The 18,625-nt window shown below is 58.1% G+C and overlaps 7 protein-coding genes across 7 annotated transcripts; 4 read left to right on the top strand and 3 right to left on the bottom strand.

The window, feature by feature from the left end:
* Window positions 1-77: 77 nt before the first annotated feature.
* PLICBS_004651 (CCA tRNA nucleotidyltransferase, mitochondrial) lies at window positions 78-1,947 on the bottom strand (the record flags this gene model as incomplete). Its single annotated transcript, XM_065600565.1, has 2 exons — window positions 78-985; window positions 1,101-1,947. 2 exons carry the CDS (start codon window positions 1,945-1,947, stop codon window positions 78-80), a joined length of 1,755 nt encoding a protein of 584 aa, XP_065456637.1.
* A 2,455-nt stretch (window positions 1,948-4,402) lies between these two features.
* PLICBS_004650 (uncharacterized protein) lies at window positions 4,403-4,753 on the top strand (the record flags this gene model as incomplete). The annotated part of the gene is made up of 2 exons (XM_018325985.1): window positions 4,403-4,553; window positions 4,611-4,753. 2 exons carry the CDS (start codon window positions 4,403-4,405, stop codon window positions 4,751-4,753), a joined length of 294 nt encoding a protein of 97 aa, XP_018175737.1.
* A 304-nt stretch (window positions 4,754-5,057) lies between these two features.
* Window positions 5,058-7,640, bottom strand: PLICBS_004649 (pre-mRNA-splicing factor syf1; the record flags this gene model as incomplete). The annotated part of the gene is made up of 3 exons (XM_018325986.1): window positions 5,058-7,301; window positions 7,352-7,522; window positions 7,584-7,640. 3 exons carry the CDS (start codon window positions 7,638-7,640, stop codon window positions 5,058-5,060), a joined length of 2,472 nt encoding a protein of 823 aa, XP_018175738.1.
* Window positions 7,641-8,553: 913 nt separating this feature from the next.
* Window positions 8,554-9,576, top strand: PLICBS_004648 (H(+)-transporting V1 sector ATPase subunit D; the record flags this gene model as incomplete). The annotated part of the gene is made up of 6 exons (XM_018325987.1): window positions 8,554-8,568; window positions 8,631-8,743; window positions 8,803-8,813; window positions 8,882-9,256; window positions 9,310-9,420; window positions 9,482-9,576. 6 exons carry the CDS (start codon window positions 8,554-8,556, stop codon window positions 9,574-9,576), a joined length of 720 nt encoding a protein of 239 aa, XP_018175739.1.
* Window positions 9,577-9,851: 275 nt separating this feature from the next.
* PLICBS_004647 (uncharacterized protein) lies at window positions 9,852-10,692 on the bottom strand (the record flags this gene model as incomplete). The annotated part of the gene is made up of 3 exons (XM_018325988.1): window positions 9,852-10,240; window positions 10,298-10,611; window positions 10,667-10,692. The coding sequence occupies 3 exons, from the start codon at window positions 10,690-10,692 to the stop codon at window positions 9,852-9,854; spliced, it is 729 nt and encodes a 242-aa protein (XP_018175740.1).
* Window positions 10,693-12,682: 1,990 nt separating this feature from the next.
* Window positions 12,683-13,717, top strand: PLICBS_004646 (uncharacterized protein; the record flags this gene model as incomplete). The annotated part of the gene is made up of 1 exon (XM_065600564.1): window positions 12,683-13,717. One exon carries the CDS (start codon window positions 12,683-12,685, stop codon window positions 13,715-13,717), a length of 1,035 nt encoding a protein of 344 aa, XP_065456636.1.
* A 360-nt stretch (window positions 13,718-14,077) lies between these two features.
* Window positions 14,078-17,887, top strand: PLICBS_004645 (putative PKS/NRPS-like protein biosynthetic cluster; the record flags this gene model as incomplete). Its single annotated transcript, XM_065600563.1, has 2 exons — window positions 14,078-14,085; window positions 14,140-17,887. 2 exons carry the CDS (start codon window positions 14,078-14,080, stop codon window positions 17,885-17,887), a joined length of 3,756 nt encoding a protein of 1,251 aa, XP_065456635.1.
* Between the last annotated feature and the right edge of the window lie 738 nt (window positions 17,888-18,625).

The raw sequence follows: 18,625 nt of genomic DNA, 5'->3' as shown, positions 1-18,625 counted from the left end.
GGCGAGAAGCATTGGCCGTCAGTCTTTGTGGCAAATACCCCCTCCCTTCTCTCCCTATGCGTGCAGCGCCCGTCTCACTAGCCGTCAAGTGGAATGCCCAACTCATCCCGTCTCATCCTCACCTCCTCGATTGCCTTGCTTGGGTCAGTTTCGTCCGGGTTACGCAGCTGCCAGGCCATGCACACGTCAAGAGCCTTTCCCGTCCATTTCCCGGGTTTTACGCCTAGCGCTTGAGCCAGGGCACGTCCATCAAGCAGGCGTTTCATGGTTGGCGCATTGTAGACATTGAGCTCAACGACATGGTCGAGAAACTTCTGCCATCCAGTGATAAAGTCGTCGCGCTTGGCTATGGACGGATCAAGATTCTTGCTTTTGCTTGCACCTGAAGAAAGTGGGGTTTCCGGGACATCGGCTGGTTGGCTGGGCTTACCCGGATGAGCGACAATCGGCCAGGAATCGACTTGCTCCATGGCATCGACAAGGAGCGTGCTGAGCACCTGCAGGGTCCAGAACCCGCCCTGGCTGTCCCATCGGCGAATTGCCATTCCGCATCTATCTCGTTGGCGGGTCCAGGGCTCCCCATGGCAGACGGCTTCCTTGAGCTGAAGTATCTCCTTGCGGTGCCGGTGACTGGCCGCCATGACGTCCGTGAGCTTATTCGGCGCCCTGAAGCCTTCGCGGGCAATGACGGCGACGGGAGGGAGCGCGTTCGCCTTCTTCTTGACGCCCGGTGGTTCCTCGACGGGCATCCAGGGACTTACGGCTGCGAGATTCCAAGCCACATAGACAGCTTCCTCAGACTGAGCTAGCAGGGTGCCAATGGATCCGGGGCTGCGATTCCCGAGCAGCCAGCCCAGGCACTCATATGCCACGTGCCATCGTCTCAGGTCCGGACGCTCTGTCGGTTCCCGCGCAGGGTCTGTGAAGATAGCATGGTAAAGATGTAGCTCGTCCAGCAACTCTAGGGCTCTTCGGGGATGCGCGCCTTGTGTGCATCGTCAGCTCAGTAGGAATGGGAGCAGAAGAGTGACACGATCGGAGAGCGTGCCGACGGGTGGGCTGGGCCCAAAAATGAACCTCAACCTGGGGCGGACAGGTACCTTTGAGCATCTTCTCCAGCTCCACCCCGACCCTTTCACGACTTATTTTGACTCTAAGGGCCTGCAGGACGGTGGGGTGATCCATGACACGTTGCGTGGCCGGGTCGATGTAAAACTGCAAACGACTGGCGAAGCGAACGAGGCGGAGAACGCGAAGAGGGTCATCGGTAAATGTCTGCAGCGGGTCCAGAGGGGTGCGGATCATGCGGGCGGCCATGTCGGGCAGGCCACCAGTAAAGTCTTCGACGCAGCCAGTGTGCAGGTTGAAGAAGAGGGCGTTGATGGTGGCGTCGCGGCGCAGTGCGTCCTCCTCGGCCGAACCAAACTCCATTGCGGGGTTACGACTGTCGTCGGCGTATGTCTCCCTGCGTAGGTTGACAAAATCGAGATCGAGGCCGAATATCTTGACCATGGCCGTCTCGAGATGCTTAGACTTGTCCGGGTTGCGAGCAACGTTGTGCAGGTTCCCAACGTCGCGGGGGCCGATGCCGTGCCTCTTGATGGCATCGGGCAGGGTGCAGAAGTCGCACATCCGCTGAGCAAAGTGGACGCCAGTCATGGCGTTGATGGCAACATCGATGTCATGGCTCTCGATGCCGAGTAGCTTGTCACGGACCCAGCCGCCAGCCCATCGAAGGATAATGGGTTGCGTGACGTCGCCGGCGGCGTCGATGGAGCGGCAGACGTCCAGCAGGAGAGCCCGGAGCTGCTCCTCTCGAGCACTTAGCCGTACTGTGCGGGCGTGTGCCATGGCGGCAGGGGGCGCAGATTGCGAGTGCACGTTTCGCAGGAAACTGTCGAGCTTCCTTTTCAAGGCCATCCGACTGGGGCTCAGGCGGAGGAGCATGAAGCGGGCGACTGTGCTGTCAGTGAACAGACGCGCCAAACATGCCGTCCCGGGCCGGTTCTGGCGGACGGGGTCTTTGTGGGGGAGTGGTTGACCCCTGTGCGTGGAATTGTGATGAGGTTTGTGGTGAAGGTCAGTTGGTGAGCCGGCTCACATTGGTGGTTGCGTGGTCAGAAGGGAGCAAGCAGCCTGCGAGGCCGCGACACAGTTCCGCACGAGGGCTTCCCTGGAGGCTGAAGGGGCCTAGAGGCAAGAAGGGTCAGCAGAGGAAAGACCAAAGGTCGGGGCCATGGCGGATACGGCAGAAGACATACGCAGAGTCGATGACTTTTTATCTCAATGCACCAGGCACGCCGTCGTCCATCCGATGGGCCATGGCGGCTCCGGCGAGAAAATGGGCTCTTCGATGCAGGGTAGGTACGTTAGTACCTTTACTCGTACGAGATACCTAGGAACGAAGCTCGGACCACATACGGACAGGCGATAAGCACTGCATCGGTGGTACCTTGGCATGGAAAGCCGCAAAGTACATGGTACTTACCATTACTAGAGGTAGGTACATTAGTAGGCACCCAGCCCTCGCATGCTTGCCAGCGGCCCCACCACGCCCGTTGGGCCAGGGCAGGGCAGGGTGTGGGGAGCCTCCGAGTCACCCAGCATACCCGCCAAGCCCGCGCAGCGGGGAGGCAAACGCAGAGGGACTTGTAGTGCTAGGTAGGTATGCACTTTGCAGCAAGCAGTGGGAACATGACTTGCGAGGCACGGCAAGGTAAAGGCAGGCTGCCCCGAATGGTCATACCAAAGCACGTACCACCCTAGCAAGTTAAGTACTAGGCAGTAGGTACATACTTGGTAGGGTTGCTTCGCGCCTGACCTTCCGCATGCACAGACAGACGCCTTTTTAGTACTGAAAACAAGGCACTCTCGATGCCTTAGTGCTGCGGATCAGTCCAGCGTCACAGGGCTGAATGAGCTGCAGAAGCAGCACGGATGAGGGCCCCGGCCGGCCCCGGCTGCCGGTGCGAACACCTCACGCCCCACCGCGCAATGCGTTGGATCGGACGGGAGGGAGTTCACCATGTCATGCTCCGAAGCCCCCCAAGCCCCCAAGCCGGCACTGGATCAGACGGGATGGCTGGGCAGCAGGCCGGGGACCGTCTAGCCTGGGTCTGATCTGGCCAGTGGCGAGCTTGGCTTGGTTGCGACGTCCCAGCAATAGTCTAGGGAACGCAGGCAGCCGCCAGGGCTGAAATGTCCAACATGGTCTGGCGGGAGAGGAACGCGAGGGCTTTAACAGGTCCTCAGGTAGCTTGTAAGTCGAGCCGTGCTGGGTAGATGGACCAGGACAAAGAATGCTGGGAGCGTATCGAGGCCCGGGCTCCGAGGATATTCGGCCGAATGATGGGGGGAGAATGAACGTCAACGGCGACATGTCGTTTGGGTTGTGACTGTGACTGTGCATGGCAGATGGCAGGAACCACGGCACATGACGTCAACAGGCGACGGCCAACTTGCATCACCGAGGTGGATGCAGTGCGCGGCGCCCACCTTCCCTTTCCCCCAACCCCGCGCCTCTCTCTCTGTCTCTCTTCGGGTCTCGTCATCGCCGTCCACGCACGGGCGTGCTGTGCGAAGTGCCGTGCCTGTAGGCAAGTCTGCACAAGACGCCTGGCAGCAGCCAGCGCATGGCCGAACCGCGGGCACGCACACCACACCGCCGCCGCCGCCGCCACCGCCGCTCCCACTCCCATCCCGCGCCAGGCGAAACAAGGCCAAAGGGAGGCAAGGCGCGGGGGGCGCCAGACGGGACACGGTACATTGTACAGCCATCAGAGAGGCAACCCGTGATGTGATGCTGCGCCCACTCGCCCGTTCTGCGGGGTAAACCTTGCCATCCACGTTCGAACCCAAACAAACCGGCTCCAATCAGTCTGATGCCCTCCCTCGGCCGCGGCGGGCAGACGCCCTTTCTGCTCAGCCCACCGCCCGCCACATTACACCTCATGTACTCGTACCTCGACGTTGGTGACTGCCTGACCGTGCCTTGGTAGTACTGCGTGTAGGTGTTCGCTCGCCCGCGCCGCGCTGCTTCGTCTGCGTCGCGACATGAAGCCGGGCAGGCCCCCCCAAGGTACGAGTACATCCGGCCAGCCAGGCCAAGGCAAACCGCATTCCGTGGCACTACCTTATATGAGCCACGACGCTGCCCGCGCCGTCCGTCCGCCTCCCCTCTCCGCTCGCCGTCCTCCATGCTATAAACCCCTCGGTGCGAGCACGAGCAACCCTATGCCTCTCCCTGTCTAACACGGGCTCGCCCTCGCAACCTCCAACTAGCACCTGCCCTGCGTGATCCTTCAATTCCTCCAAACCCCTGGCCATTTGCCGTGAGGTCGCCTCAGTTCCCGTGCCTCCTTCAGTGCTATCCTCCCCAACGCTGCAGTATACCGCGCCCGTCATGGCCCCAGGAACGGAACAGCAGCAGCAGCAGCAGCCGCCGCCGCCGCCAGAGCAGCACCAGACTGCCGCCGCAGATGCACCCCTAGTCATGAACGAGTCACCCGTTTCTGGCTCCTCCAAGCAAGACCGCCGAATGAGCGACGAATGGGGTTCGTGCTCGCCGCGCAGAATGCCCCTTTTCTCCGCGTAACTGACTACGAGCACAGATGCGTCCAAGGTCCCCCCCAGCCGCTTCCAGAAGCGCAAGGGGTCCATATATGCCACTCCCAACTCTCGCGACGGCCACATAGACAGAAACTATGCGGAGAAATACCACGCAAAGATTGCTGAGATGAAAGGCGGCAAGTGACCGTCTTGAGCACGGCCGGTATGGGTGACCGACAAACAGACAAGACGAACAGACGGACGAACAGACAAAGACGCCGTGGGAGGCAGCACACGCGGTATGCCTGGCTTTCTGAAGAAATTGATCATGGTAAATCGTCTTAACTTGTATACCTTATTGTCTTATACGACTCCCAGTGCGTCTCTTCCACAACCGATCCTGTGATCCGGCCTCTGGCATGTCTAACAGATCGTGACGTGTCGCGCCCACATCGAGCCAAGGATCCTGTCGAGGGTCGTCGGTGGTCAGTGCGAAGGGCAACAAATGGCTAGTCCTCGAGACCATCGATGTCGATTGCCTCTGGGTTTGAGACACGAGCAACGTCGCCTCCACCATGGCTGGCTTTCTGCGGAGCCGAACTTGCAGCCACGAATCCCTCCGGTGCTGCGGCCTGTCTCCCAAGGGCTGCCATAGCGTCTGACGCCTCGTCCTCGGGACTGGCGTCGGCCTTCTGTTGGCTGCGCGCCAGCGCCTGTGATGCAATGAAATTGACATCAGTATTGTATTGGGCCTGGACGCTCCTCTTGATCCGCAGCATTTCTTTGAAAGTGTCCTCGTTACCATGCTGTACCTCGAACTGCTCCCACTTCGCCCAGAAGTCTGCGTTCGTCCGAGGGTCGCAAAACTGAGATGCGTGGCCGTAGATGGCCCGGGCTCTGTCGATCTCACCCAGGCGCTTCTCCATATCCGCAAACTTGAGGCACATGTCCTTCGCCTCTGCATCTGGGAGTGCTGTGATGGCCCTTTCGTATATCGGTCGCGTTGATGGTAGGCCAAAGTTGGAGGCTGACTTCGTGATGTAAAAGTTGAACATGTCCGCACGATCTTCATCTGCGACCGCTCGCGTTGCTCTCTCGTAGATCCGCATCGCGTGCCGGGCAAGGCCTCGCTCTTCCTCAAGATTGCCGTACATGAGATAGATCGTCTTGGCAAACTTTGGAGGGCAGTCCTCCACAGCTTGCTCGAAAAGATCTCTCAGTCGCTCAATGCCGATCTTACGGTCGACCGCCTTCGTCAGATACAGGTTCCACAGCTCAAAAGCTACCGGGTAGCTGAACAGGTCCAGGCCTCGTTCGTAAACTTTGAACGATTCCTCGTAGTAATGGTGCTCCTCCAACAAATTGGCGTAGTTGACAACTGTCTGCGGCGTTGCGATGCGAAGCTCGAAAATCCTTTCGTAAACCTTTTGCACCTCACTCAGCGTGGAAACGCTTTCCACAAGATCCACGTAAAAACTCCAGAGCTTCCAACTCTTGTGAACGCGCTGTTGTGGCGTCAGAGTCTCGTCAAAGTAGTCGACTGTTGACCTCTTGGGAGCCTGCACAGCCTTGGTCATAATACGGATCGCATCGTCAAAGTTCTCGTTGCGAAGCTCCATTTCCGCCCACTCGATCCACATGTCGGCCAGTTCGGCAACCGACTTGAACGGTACCTTGACAGCCTTCTCCATAATGATGCGCGCGTTTCGGATATCTCCGCCGCGTTCGTAGAACTTTGCGTAGTTGGCCCAAAGCTGGTGGAAGGAGCCCACGGCCCGCTTGGGGTTGATGGAGGATATGGCGTCGGTGTAAGTCTGAACGACCTCTGCTTTGTTTCCACCCCAGAGAGCGACTCTTTTCTCCCACTCGGCGACATTGTGTGGGTTCTGACGCAGGAGGACGTCATTGAGAAGGAATGGGCGACGGTCCATGAGGTGCTCAAACCGCAGCATCCGAACATCGAGCTCAAAGTCCGCGGTCTCGTCTACCACGCCCTGTTCAGCGCGTGTTGACGCAAGCTCCATCAGTGTTCCAATAACGGATTCCTCGAATTCGACATAGGAATCGAAGATGAGAGTAAAATCTCGCACGGTCATCACCGTCGTAATGCCCTCCTCAAAGACGTCTCGCGCTCGTTCAAAGCTACCTCGGCGAATGCAGTAGGTGGCCAACCCGGCCCAGAGTCTGCCTCGCTGATCAGCAAATCGGGCTATACCGCTCCTGATAATTCGCTCCACGTCCAGTCCGGTTTCGTGTTCGACGTCGATCTCCGAGGCATGCTCAACAAGCATGTCCACCATCTCACCCCAGAGCTCATAGTGGCCCTTGCCATTCTTGCTCGAAAATCGGACATTATTGAGAAGATCGACATATCGCTTCCCAGCTTCCGTGTAGGCTCCGGCACTGATAAGCAGCTCAATGAAGTCTTCGGCGTCTTCCGGATGAACCTGCATATATCGTCGCCATACTTTGACAGCTGTTTCACCCGAGGCGGCGTTGGCGAATGAGAGGTACAAGGCCCATATGCGATTGTGCTGCGTGATCGGGAGGGCCCTGAGAGCTCGGTCGAAAGTTCGGCGAGTCAGCGTAACGACTGGCTGCTGCATCAGAAACTGCAGATACATTTCCCAAATCCTTGGCATCTTATGTAGCAGCGTCAATGCTCGCTCGAAGAGTACGTTGACTTTCTTGTATTCTGTTGCGAACGTTGTTGGGTTAAGCTCGGCCACGTGCTTTACTCTGAAGTTGAGAAACTAGGGATGTTAGCCGTGACAGTAACAGGTGCAACAAGCAAGGCCCTTACGAGTTTCCAGAGTTTGTATGACCGCGGCAACTGGGCACATGCTCGTGCCATGACGAAATTTTGCTCTTGTAGGTTGCCGTCCCGAATCTTGAAGCCGATGTACGCGAGCCATGGTCGGACGCTAGATATGTCGCGGAGAACATCTTGTTCGTAGACCGAGTCCTCGTCCGCCTACCCAACTCGGGCGTTAGCTTGTCCAGTCATGAGCCACATTGGGGCGCGCGTGACGTACAACGACGTGGAGATCCAGTCGCGTATGCCTGCTACTAGCTTTCGCCGCGGCAGCCATGGCAGCTGTGAAGGCTGCAGCGGCTGAGGCCGCAGAGAAACACCTTTGGAGAAATGATGCAGAAGGCGCGCAAGAATCGTTATGATGGCTCTCCTCAACAGCTGGAGCGCGCGTATGTGGTTCGAGAGGTTTCTTCGAGGCTGGAGGCACGACCGGCCAGTCTAAATGCGTCGCTGCCGCTCGACTCTTGCCTGCGTGAGTGGATAATTCTGAGACGGGTTGGTCCAGAGTTATGCCGCACCGAATTACCTTGACTGCAGTCGTGGCCAATGTCGAAGGCTCGTGGGGACGCGATGTGATAAGCCTGTACAGTGCTCTGTACAATGTGAAGGGTGTTGTGCGTCGTCGAGAGCACCGGCGCATCTGGGTTTGGCTCTATTCACTTATCGGGTTATTCGTTGTAGCGGACCCATACCATCCTTTAGTGGATGATAGGGTACCTGTGCTCTACAGTACTACGTACTACCTGCTAGGTACCTGCTTAGGTATCTAGCTCACCCCACGTCGTGGGGAACTACTGCTGCCTTGCCTACCTCGGTACCTAAGGTACCTAGGAGATAGGTACTACTAAGTACCTAGGTAGATAAATATTGGTACCTACGTAGGGGCATTCACGGCGAAGCACCGGTGCTGAGGCGGGAGCTACTGCCTGCCAGTGCAGTACCTGCCCAGTGGGCAGTTAAGGTACCTGATAGGCCCAAGGTGCTACCCCGCTGGACGCTTCCATAAGTCCCATCCATCCAAGCACAACCACCTGGTGGCCGGTACTTTGTAGCTATGACCAACTTCACGCCCCGCGAATAACGATCCCAGACCTCGACACTCCCCAAACATCGCCTACAGCCGTCAAGCTCGCGCACAAAGCCGATTGCTCGTGCTTCTCGGCTCCGCGAAACCTCACACCACCGCCGCCATGTCTGGTGCTGCCGTACGTAGCACTTTCGCCGGGCTCCTCCATCGGGCTGTTCCATAGGCTGATCTCAAAATCAGGATCGCGAGGCCGTCTTCCCAACCCGGCAGTCGCTGGGCCTCATGAAGGCGAAGCTCAAGGGGGCAGAAACGGGCCACAGCCTTCTGAAGCGGAAGAGCGAGGCACTCACAAAGTAGGAGCATACCATTGGGCTGAAGTGCATGACGAGCTGACCAAATATGCTTCGGACAGGCGTTTCCGAGGTATGGCTTGATGACCATCCCACACGTGGTGCTCCCTGATCACCATGACTGATATCGAATTGCGACAGAGATCACGAGGCGCATCGACGAGGCGAAACGGAAAATGGGCCGCGTGATGCAGATCGCGGCCTTCTCTCTGGCCGAGGTCACGTATGCGGTAGGAGGAGACATCGGATACCAAGTGCAAGAGTCGGCCAAGTCCGCACGGTTCCGGATTCGAACAAAGCAAGACAACGTCTCTGGCGTCCTTCTTCCTGCATATGAGAGCTACTTGGCCGACGGTAGCAACGACTTCGGCCTGACTGGCTTAGGCAAGGGCGGGCAACAGGTTCAACGCTGCAGGGAGACGTATGCGCGTGCCGTCGAAGCTCTCGTGGAGCTCGCTAGCTTGCAGACTGCTTTCGTCATACTTGACGAAGTGATCAAAGTAGTCAACAGACGAGGTTCGCCGTTTCTCACCACCACGAGTGTACTGGGGTTCACTAACCGCGGCTAGTCAATGCGATTGAGCACGTCATCATACCACGCACCGAGAACACCATCAAATACATCAATTCGGAGCTGGACGAGCTTGACCGCGAGGAATTCTACAGACTGAAAAAGGCAAGTGCAGGAAGTACCTCGATCTTCGGATGGTATTGGTTAGCTAACCGGCGAGCGCGACATAGGTCGCGAACAAAAAGCAGCGGGATACTGCTGCAGCAGATGCGGAGATGAAGGCGAGGCGGGAGGCAGCATCTTCGAAAGGCCAGGCGCCTGCTGATGACACAGCACACACCAACGATTTGTTAGCAGCAGATGATGACGAAGACGTCATTTTCTAAGTGCTCTCTCTTGCCCCTAGGTTGGAACTATCTGCCCATCGTGTTCAAGGCCGGTGGAGTGGCACCTTGTTACAAACATTCTTGCAGGCCGGACAATGCATCAGTAGCCTACGTTGTTCATTCGGTGCCGGCTACGCTGACTCGGCCTACATGTGCACTCGTCCCCGATGCTCGCAAGCCGTCCGTCAGGGGGGGTGGGAACAACCACGCGTCGCTACTGTCGTTGATACGTAACCTTGACCGTCTTGTCGCCCAGTGTCATTCCTGCTGTGTTCTCCTTGGCTGCGATTGCGCCCTGTTCGCCTTGGTACTCGACAAAAGCAATTCCCTTTCGGCCGGGTACAAGCCGAATCTCCCGCAAGCCCTCAAATCGGCCAAAAACAGCCGTCAGCGCCTCGACGTCATACTCGTCGGGGACGTTTTGCAAGAAGAGAGTCTTGTTCGGTGGGAGATATTCGTCGGGGACTGCATTGGTTGCGCTCGGTCCAGTCGACTTTAAGCCCGTGGGCTTGGCAAGCCGAGAGGCGTGGGTCTCTTGCGTGGCGGCAGCTCCTCGCTTCGCCTGCCTTTGGCCGTCGGCAGCCTCGAGAGCCCTACGCTTGTCTGTGTTGTCATTTAGCATGGAGGCTCCGCAATGCGATCGGCATCGGACTCTTTTACCCTTTTCGGCCTGACGATGCCGCTTGTGTGCCTCGTACGTGTTGGCGTCACTCTTCATCTCGACGGTTTTGTCGCTCCTTGTCCGCGCCATTGAGAGCCTCATGGGCTTTCCGAACAGCTCAAAACCCTGGACCTCATCAATGGCAGTGGCGGCATGATCCGGATGGTCGAAGACAACGAAGGCTTGCCCTTTTGCGTTGAGGTTCTTCTTGGCCACAACGTCGACCACGGAACCAAACTCGGAGAAGATGGCTGTTAACGCCTCGGTCAATGTCTCGATCTTGACCCTCTCCTCTAGATTCTGCACGTAGACACTATGACGTGTCAGCCAGGTCGCACGCTGCGTGTCGGGAGTGCAATGACACGCACGTGGAGATTGGCGTTTCCGAGGCCATCTTTCTGAACCCGTTCCCGCTTCCTCGCCCACCGGGTTATTCTGCGCCTCTGACCGGTAGCTGGCCACAACGCGTCGTTGGATGTATTTTATTTGTACCGCAGATGGAGAGGCGTTCGTCGAGCGAGGAAGAATGCGACTTCGTGAGGCACGTATGGATGGGCTTCGCGTCTCTGGGTGCGGATGGGCGGGCGGTCGTTACGGGCTATGGAAATGATCGAGTCCGCTGCGACCTCACGAGTCACGGCACCAGTGTGGTGTATCACGTGAGCCCCGCCTTGGGCGCTCAGCCTCAGCCTCTCACCGTGTGGCAGTGCTGCGTTAGCAGCAATATCAGTCCTGACTCCGAACCATACCGCGGAGTAATACCTTGTCCATTTCGACACTGGCGGATATCCTAAGCGTTATCAGCAAATGCGGCACGTAAATGGGGGGCTAGACAACATCACCTCGCAGTGCTTCTCCTCCCGAGTTCTAAGTACTGGAGGGCCCAGGGCAACGAGTCAACGACACGCTCCGCGAGTTCCTCCGCCTACTCGCCTCTCGCTGTATACACTGTACATACGTACAAACGGTGTCTCGCCTACATGGGTGACGCACTTGGCGACGAGGTAGGGTGATTACCAACCAACCTTGCTAGCGGGTGTCCGCGTGCATCCTGCGCAGTGCGCACTTCAAAGTTCACGGTACGTCTTTGTGCCGATACGGCAGAGTCCGCTCCATGTCATGTCGTTGGGACTTTTCTGGCTTAGTACGGCTACACGATAACTTAGTTCACCGGAACTCGGTGAATGGCCTGCACTGCCCGTGTGGCTGGCACGGAGGCATCGTACGTCCCGGCTCGTGCCTACTGGGGCCCGCATGTGTCTGTCTCAGCGAGAATGCTTGTTTCCAACGATGGTCGTCGCTGGTGATTCAACCCCTTGGGAGACGAACACTCCCTGGACCACCACGTTCGAGACCGCGTCGGTGGGCCATCCCCCGAGAGAGGCCATCACGCGCAGACGATTCGGCGACCGGCCTCTCGCCAAGCTGAGCCTCCCAGGACAAGCTTGACCTACGCCGTATCGTTGCCGCGATTACTCCTCTTCGCCGTCACCCGCATCGAGAACCAAGGTCGTCGCGTCGTCTGCGAACCGACTGATCCGGGTGATGTGGACGGCACCGCAAACGGCGTGCACTCCTGATCTGACGCGAGCATTTGGCATGGACAACCGGACGGAGCCTGTAACCGAAGCCAAGTCACATTCACTGCCAGCTGCAATAATGTATTTGCTTTTTCCCATTCCCACCCATCATTCCTCTTACAGCATCTATCACAATGAGTTGATCTTACTGTGCCCCGGCTTGGCCAATTCGGCCATCACGCTGAGGTCGCCCCTAGGACGTCATCTGCATACCGGGGAAAGGTTGAGCTGCCCCATGCCGATCCGTGGGGGTGCCTTGCACATGTTCTTCATGCCGCCGTCGTGCTCCAACCCCAAGCCTGACCGGCGGTCGATGCTCCAGAAACCTGCGTGTCATGCCCCAATCCCACCGTCTAGACACCATTCCCTGTGCTCAGCAACATATCCCCACGCGGCAGCGTCTTGGCGAGAGACCTCGGAGCGCTAGTCGAGGGGGAAAAGCTTCGCCCAAGACATGTCTTTCGCTCGCCAGTCTGAACAATCGGGCACCCATGGGAATGTATTTGGCCGGGGGTTCGCTTTCATCGCCCCAGATCCCCCCAGCCCCCCCCCCCCCCCCCCCCTCCTTAGAGCTACGTGTAAGGGAGCGCTCTCCAGGGATTTCCAAGGGGTAGTGTGCGGGCAACTGGCATGCGACGTGTCTGGCAGACACCGGCGCAACGAGATAACAAAGCCCTGAACATGCATCGACCAGATGGCAAGCCTCTCGTGTGCTTATAGTATGACTGTCGGATACTCCGGCGCCCAGTTGCCAGGGGCTCGTTTCCGGATTGTCCAGCGCGCCCCCTTGGCCTGGTTCTCGCAATGGCCTCAACCGCCGCGAGCGCTCTTGTCCAGGAGGATACCACCGGTTTGGTGGAACCGCCGGCGCCTATTAGCCTGGAGACCCTGCCCGACTTCCTGGCAACTTTATACAACCTGCCGCCTACTGATGGCATCCGAGAGAGAGCGTACCTCCGCGCTGTCATAGACTTCGCTCGACTCCACAAAGATCTCGTCCTCGCGCGCATCGCAGAGGTATCTCGGCCGTCGCGCCGGGCCCTCCGCGTCCTGCACACTTTATTGACCGAAGTTCCTGGTCCATGGCCAACACTGGCTCTTCTTCGTTGCCATGCCCGACTGTCCAAGTCGGTCCTCGAGACGACGGAGGTAGGGCATCACAACCAATCTGAAGTATCGGCCAGCGCGACGGCCTCCCTGGTGAAGAGCTTGTGCGGTCCCTTGACCGACCTCATACGCCGCACTGCTTCCCCTGCTCTGCGGACACCAAGCAGCGACAGCTCCATCTCACACACGGAGCTGCGCGAATTTGCAACCAACTTCCGCTTACCAGTTTTGCCGACCGCTCGCAAGCCAGTCGTGGCCGTTGCCCTCCCGAACGGACCCTTGTTGGCCGCAACGTGCATTGCGGTGGCGACTTGGTACACGGCGGCACCGGTCAATCCCGCAGCTGGCCCGGTTCAGTTCCAGAGGGACATTGTGCAAATCGGCGCCAAGTTCATACTGACCACGGCGAGCCTCTACGAAAGTCTTGAACTGGATAGCCTGCAGGTCGAACCTTTGGAAGTGCAGATCCTTTGTATGCAATGGGATGGCGGCGGCAGAATCAAGCTTGTTACTCCATCTGGAGATGCGGTTCCCCCGGGGAATAGCAAGCCGCGTCCGAACCAGGCAGACGATGTATCCCTAGTGCTGTTCACGAGTGGTACAACTGGCACCAGGAAGGTCGTCCCGGTGACCTTTCATTCACTCATAGCCGGCGTGGTCCTTGTTGTGGATTCATGGGGCCTGAGCTCCGAGGACATCTGCGTCAACATGATGCCGCTCTACCACGTGTAAGTGCAGGACGACGAAGGCAATGCCCTGCTGAGGGCGCGTCCCAGAAAAGAGCTGACAAAGTCTCTCAGTGGCGGCTTGACAAGGAACGTTCTTGCTCCGGTACTGGCCGGGGGGTCAACGGTCTGCTGTCCAGCGTTCGAACCGACCCTCTTCTGGGATGTGGTCGAGCACGTCCGGCCCACATGGTACTATGCTTCACCATCGATGCATGCAATCGTCCTTTCTTACGCCAAAGAGCGCTCGATGTCGTTGAAGAAGAGTCGGGTAAGGCTTGTTTGCAATGCGGCAGGCAACCTCTCGCCATCTCTGGCGCGCCGGCTACGTGATACGTTCGACTGCGCCGTGCTCCCGAGCTACGGGATGACCGAGTATGGAATGAAACATCGCTTGCTCTAGAGATTTGCTAACCGAGGTGCTTCAAGGTGCATGCCCATATCGACGCCGCCGTTGGACTACCGTCTAGACCGTGACGGGACGTCTGGCGTCAGCATCGGTCCGGAGCTCAAGATTCTGGATCCGTTGGATGCTCCCGTCCCTGCAGGGACAGTCGGCCGAATATGCGTGCGAGGTACACCCGTGTTCCCTGGCTATCTTCTTCCGGACGGTTCGCTCGACAAAACCTCATTCACTGCAGAGGGGTGGTTCGACACTGGCGATAGGGGCCATGTGGACGGCGGAGGCTACCTCTTTATCACTGGCAGAAGCAAAGAGGTCATCAACCGCGGTGGCGAGCTGATATCCCCGTTCGAAGTCGAGGACGCCATCATGGCGGCTGCCGCATCGACTGGCTCTGCCATCAGTGGGCGTATAACCCAGGCCCTCGCGTTCCCTGCCGCTCATGACGTTTTGCAGGAGGTGGTCGCCGTGGTGTTGGTCACACCTACTGGCACTCCTCGAGTCGACCTCAGGGGTCTGCAACTGGCATTGCGATCGTCGCTTCAGCAAGCCAAGTGGCCGACGCTAATTGTCTATATGGACGATGTGCCGAGGATAAACAACAAACCGTTGCGAATCCAGATGTGGGAGCGTCTGGGGCTGCCCACCGTCAGAGAGGACATGGACTATTTGCGGCGGCATTGGCAGGCTTCATGCCCATCCGCCGACACCCCGACATGCGTATCCATCGGTGCGTCCCCGGTTTCGCTTGATGCCAGCTTGGTATCAGCGGCTCTCGACGCTCTGGTCCCCGCCGGCTTCAGCCATCACTGCAGGGAGCATGAGATGGGCAACGGCCTCGACATCTTTGTGGCGCCAGCACTTGATGGAGCCGGTGATGCGCCTGATACGGCCACGATCAAGTTGCGACAGCAATTAAGTGATTGCCTTCACAACTACATGCTTCCCGAGCGGATCCACGTGATTCCGCAGCCACTGCCCAGGAACGCTCAGGGACAGGTCGACGAGGTCAAGCTGCGACGGATTCTGAGCGATGTGCTTGGCCAGTCCCTGGGGACGCTGGACGTGTCAACCGAGGGTAAGGTCGCCAAGATATTTGCTGACCTCCTGACTCTAGCCCCGCGCAGCATCCCGCCGGATGTCGACTTCTTCGTGCTCGGTGGCGACTCCCTGCGGGCGGGCCGCCTCATCTCGGCACTGCGATCCTCGTTCAAGGTGCAAGTGCCCGTCACTCTCGTCTTCAACCACGGAACAGTGCGGGACATCTCCGCGTACCTCGACAAGGAGGCACATAGGTCATCGATGGATGCCGATCCGAAGGAGGCGGTCAACCGTTGCGCCACCGTGCATAGTTCCACGAGCCCGTGGCTCATGGCACTTCAACTCACGCCCCTGGGCGTCGTGTACCCGATGCGACGCGCCTTCCAGTGGACAGTGTTCATCACGGCCCTCAGCCTCACGCAGAAGTGGTCGCTCAACGACTCGGTCGTCGGCCGGCTGGTGGCCTTGACCATGTGCATATTGTGTTCGCGCATCATCACGCGAATTCTGGCGCCATTGGTAGGCATTGCGACCAAGTGGCTGATCATCGGCCGCTACCGCGAGGGCCTGTATCCCATGTGGGGGGGGTATCACACTCGATGGTGGATGGTGGACAAGATCGTGGCCGTCTGCGGCGAGGGCTTCTTCGGGACCAATGACGTGACCAGGCGGATCTACTGTCGTCTCATGGGCGCAAGGATCGGGGCCAATGTCAAGCTGGCGAGCGCAGCCCTCGGCGAATGGGACCTGCTGGACATCCGCGACGGTGCAGAGCTATCCCAGTGCCTGTGCCGGCCCTTCGCAGTCGAGGCCAACACGTCCATGTACCTGGGCGCCATTGTCCTCGGCGAGAACAGCACCGTCGGGGTCTCGTCCATCGTGGCGCCCGGGACCGCAATCCCGCCCAACACGTGCATCGGGCCAAACTCGTCGAGCTGGGAGTTGGCCGATGCCGACGAGGCGAACCGAGACCTGACCCCAGACCGTGCCCCCCGGCCGCACTGGGTGCTGGTGGCCTTGTTGACGACGCCTCTGCGCTTGCTGGCATGGTTGCTGTCCCTTCTGCCTTGGGCCGCCGGCCTCGTAGGCATGGTGCTCGAGGAGCCCCGAGACAACGACACACCCTTGCGGAACATCCTGGACTGGTTCACGGCTGCCGAGAGGGTCGGCTACCATTTCCTGGCCCTGCTTCTCAGGACGTTCCTCAGCCCCTTCCTCGTCTTTGGCTTCGTTGTCCTCATCAGGGTCGCCCTCGACGCGTGCTTGGGCAAGCTTGGCCCTGGCCCAGCCGGCGGCCGCGGGGCCGTCGCGACGTGGCGCGCCGCGGCCATGAAAACGCTCATGCCCGTCTCGCGGCTCCGCGGTATGACGACGCTATTCGGGCAGCACTACGAAGCAACGTCCGTCGCGCTGCGCTTGCTGGGGAGCAGGGTCGGCGAGCGCGTGTACTGGCCCGGCACAGGCCCGGAGATTGGCGACTATCATCTGCTCAATGTAGGCAGCGATGTTGTCTTTGGTTCCCGAACCCGCATCATAACATCGGACGGTTTGGGGTCTGAGCCCGTCACAATCGCCGACGGCGCAATGGTGGCAGATCGCGTCTGTCTGCTGCCAGGCGTCCATGTTGGGGAGCAGACGACCATGGGCTCCGGGTCTCTTACCAGGAGGGGGCGGAGGTACGAGGCTGGCGGCACATTCGTCGGCTCCAAGGGTGGCGATGCCGTCTGCCTCTCGAGCTCACCAAGACACAGGCTCCGGAGGCGCGTCCGTCGCAGGAGCAGCGAGGACACGCTCGCCGAGCCGCCCGCGCGAACTCGCAGGGTACACGACAGGAGCAGCGACGAAACGCTGACCGGGTCATGCGAGCCGTCGTCGATCTCACCCCAGCAGACCGAAGCGGACGGCCGAGTGCCGTCCGCGGCTGGCGCGTACGCGTCTCCATTCGGCCGCGCCTTTTATCTCGGGCTGGCTCCTTACCGCGTCCTTGGGCCCTTGCTCATCTTTTGCTACTCGGCTGTCATCGCCGGCTTCACCGTCTCGTACTGGAACGCCCCCAGCATCGCCTCCATCCAAGCCGTGGATCGCATCATGAATCGGCTCGTATCGCGCGACAAAAACCTCCTCGCCGAGCTGGTCGTCATGTACAGCATCATGGTGGCAGCCATGGCCGTCTTCACAATGCTGCAAGCCTTGTTGGCGCTGGCCGTCGTCGTTGCCGCCAAGTGGTTGCTGGTCGGCCAGCGCCTTCCAGGCAATTATGACTGGGACAAGTCCTCCTATTGCCAGAGATGGCAACTATTCCTTGCCATTGAGGGCCTTCGCCGCGCGTGCTGCCGGGGACACGGCGTCCTTGGTCTTCTCACTGGGACTCACTGGATCGTTCTCTATTTCCGGGCCATGGGCGCTAAGATTGGCAAGGATTGTGCTCTGTTTGCCAACGGTCGGCCAAGTCTCATGTTCACCGAGCCGGACTTGGTCACTTTGGGAGATCGTGTGGCCGTGGATGATGCTAGCATCGTTGCTCATATTAACACTCGCGGCACCTTTGACCTGAACAGGCTCGACGTCGGCAGCCGCTGCGTTCTGCGGTCGGGTAGCAGGCTGTTAAGTGGTGCCATAATGAGGCCGGATAGTTGCTTGTTAGAGCACACCTTAGTTATGGGAGGAGATATCGTTGAGGAGGGATCCGTAATGCAAGGTTGGCCTGCGGGAAAGCTGACAATAGATAGATAGGAGTATTCTTATTTCTATACAAACCGGAGCTCCATACAGATAATCACACGGCTTACATCCGCGGTCGCAGCAGCGGGCGGCAACCCAGCGGGCGGCAACCCAGCGGGCCAGCAACCCAGCGGGCCTGCAGCAATTAAAGCCATCGCGGGCTGCCGGGCTATATGGGTTGTAACGTGTGGCCCCACAACTTCGTGCCCCCCCTAACATCGCGTCGCAATCTCCCGACGCGTTAATACTAACCGTCTCTCGTCACTCGGCTATAATTCCTTTATTTTTATATCAATCGAACCTAAATTTTTAATATAACGCGTTCTAAGGCTACCTAAGAGGCCTATATTGAAAACGCGCTTTAAGAGCTCGAAATAGGTGTAAAAATCGGTAAGGTTAGTTAAGATTAATATATACTTAAGTCGACCCTTTACGATAGAGTTAACGGTAAGTAAGAAATTTATAAAGCGAAGGAAAAGATATAGTGCCTATCGCTAATTTAAGAAGAAGAGCTCGTTAATTAGATATTAACTAAAGAGACCGCTAGCTAGGCTTTAACGTAAGTAAATATATAGTCTTTTATATAGCTTATAATAGCTTAAAGAGGCTAATTTAAGTAGATTAGAAATAACTAGGTTAATTGCTTCCTTAAGCTTAATTTAAAGGTTAAATTAAAACTTACTTAAGGCATTAAAGTATCTTAGACCCTCTCTTTAATTAAGGATATATTCTATAACTTTTAGAGCTATC

This window comes from Purpureocillium lilacinum, assembly GCF_023168085.1.
Source record: "Purpureocillium lilacinum CBS 284.36 DNA, scaffold_3, whole genome shotgun sequence".
NCBI classification, from domain to species: domain Eukaryota; kingdom Fungi; phylum Ascomycota; class Sordariomycetes; order Hypocreales; family Ophiocordycipitaceae; genus Purpureocillium; species Purpureocillium lilacinum.
Note: the sequence above shows the minus strand (reverse complement) of the source record. Positions and strands in the feature narration are given on the sequence as shown.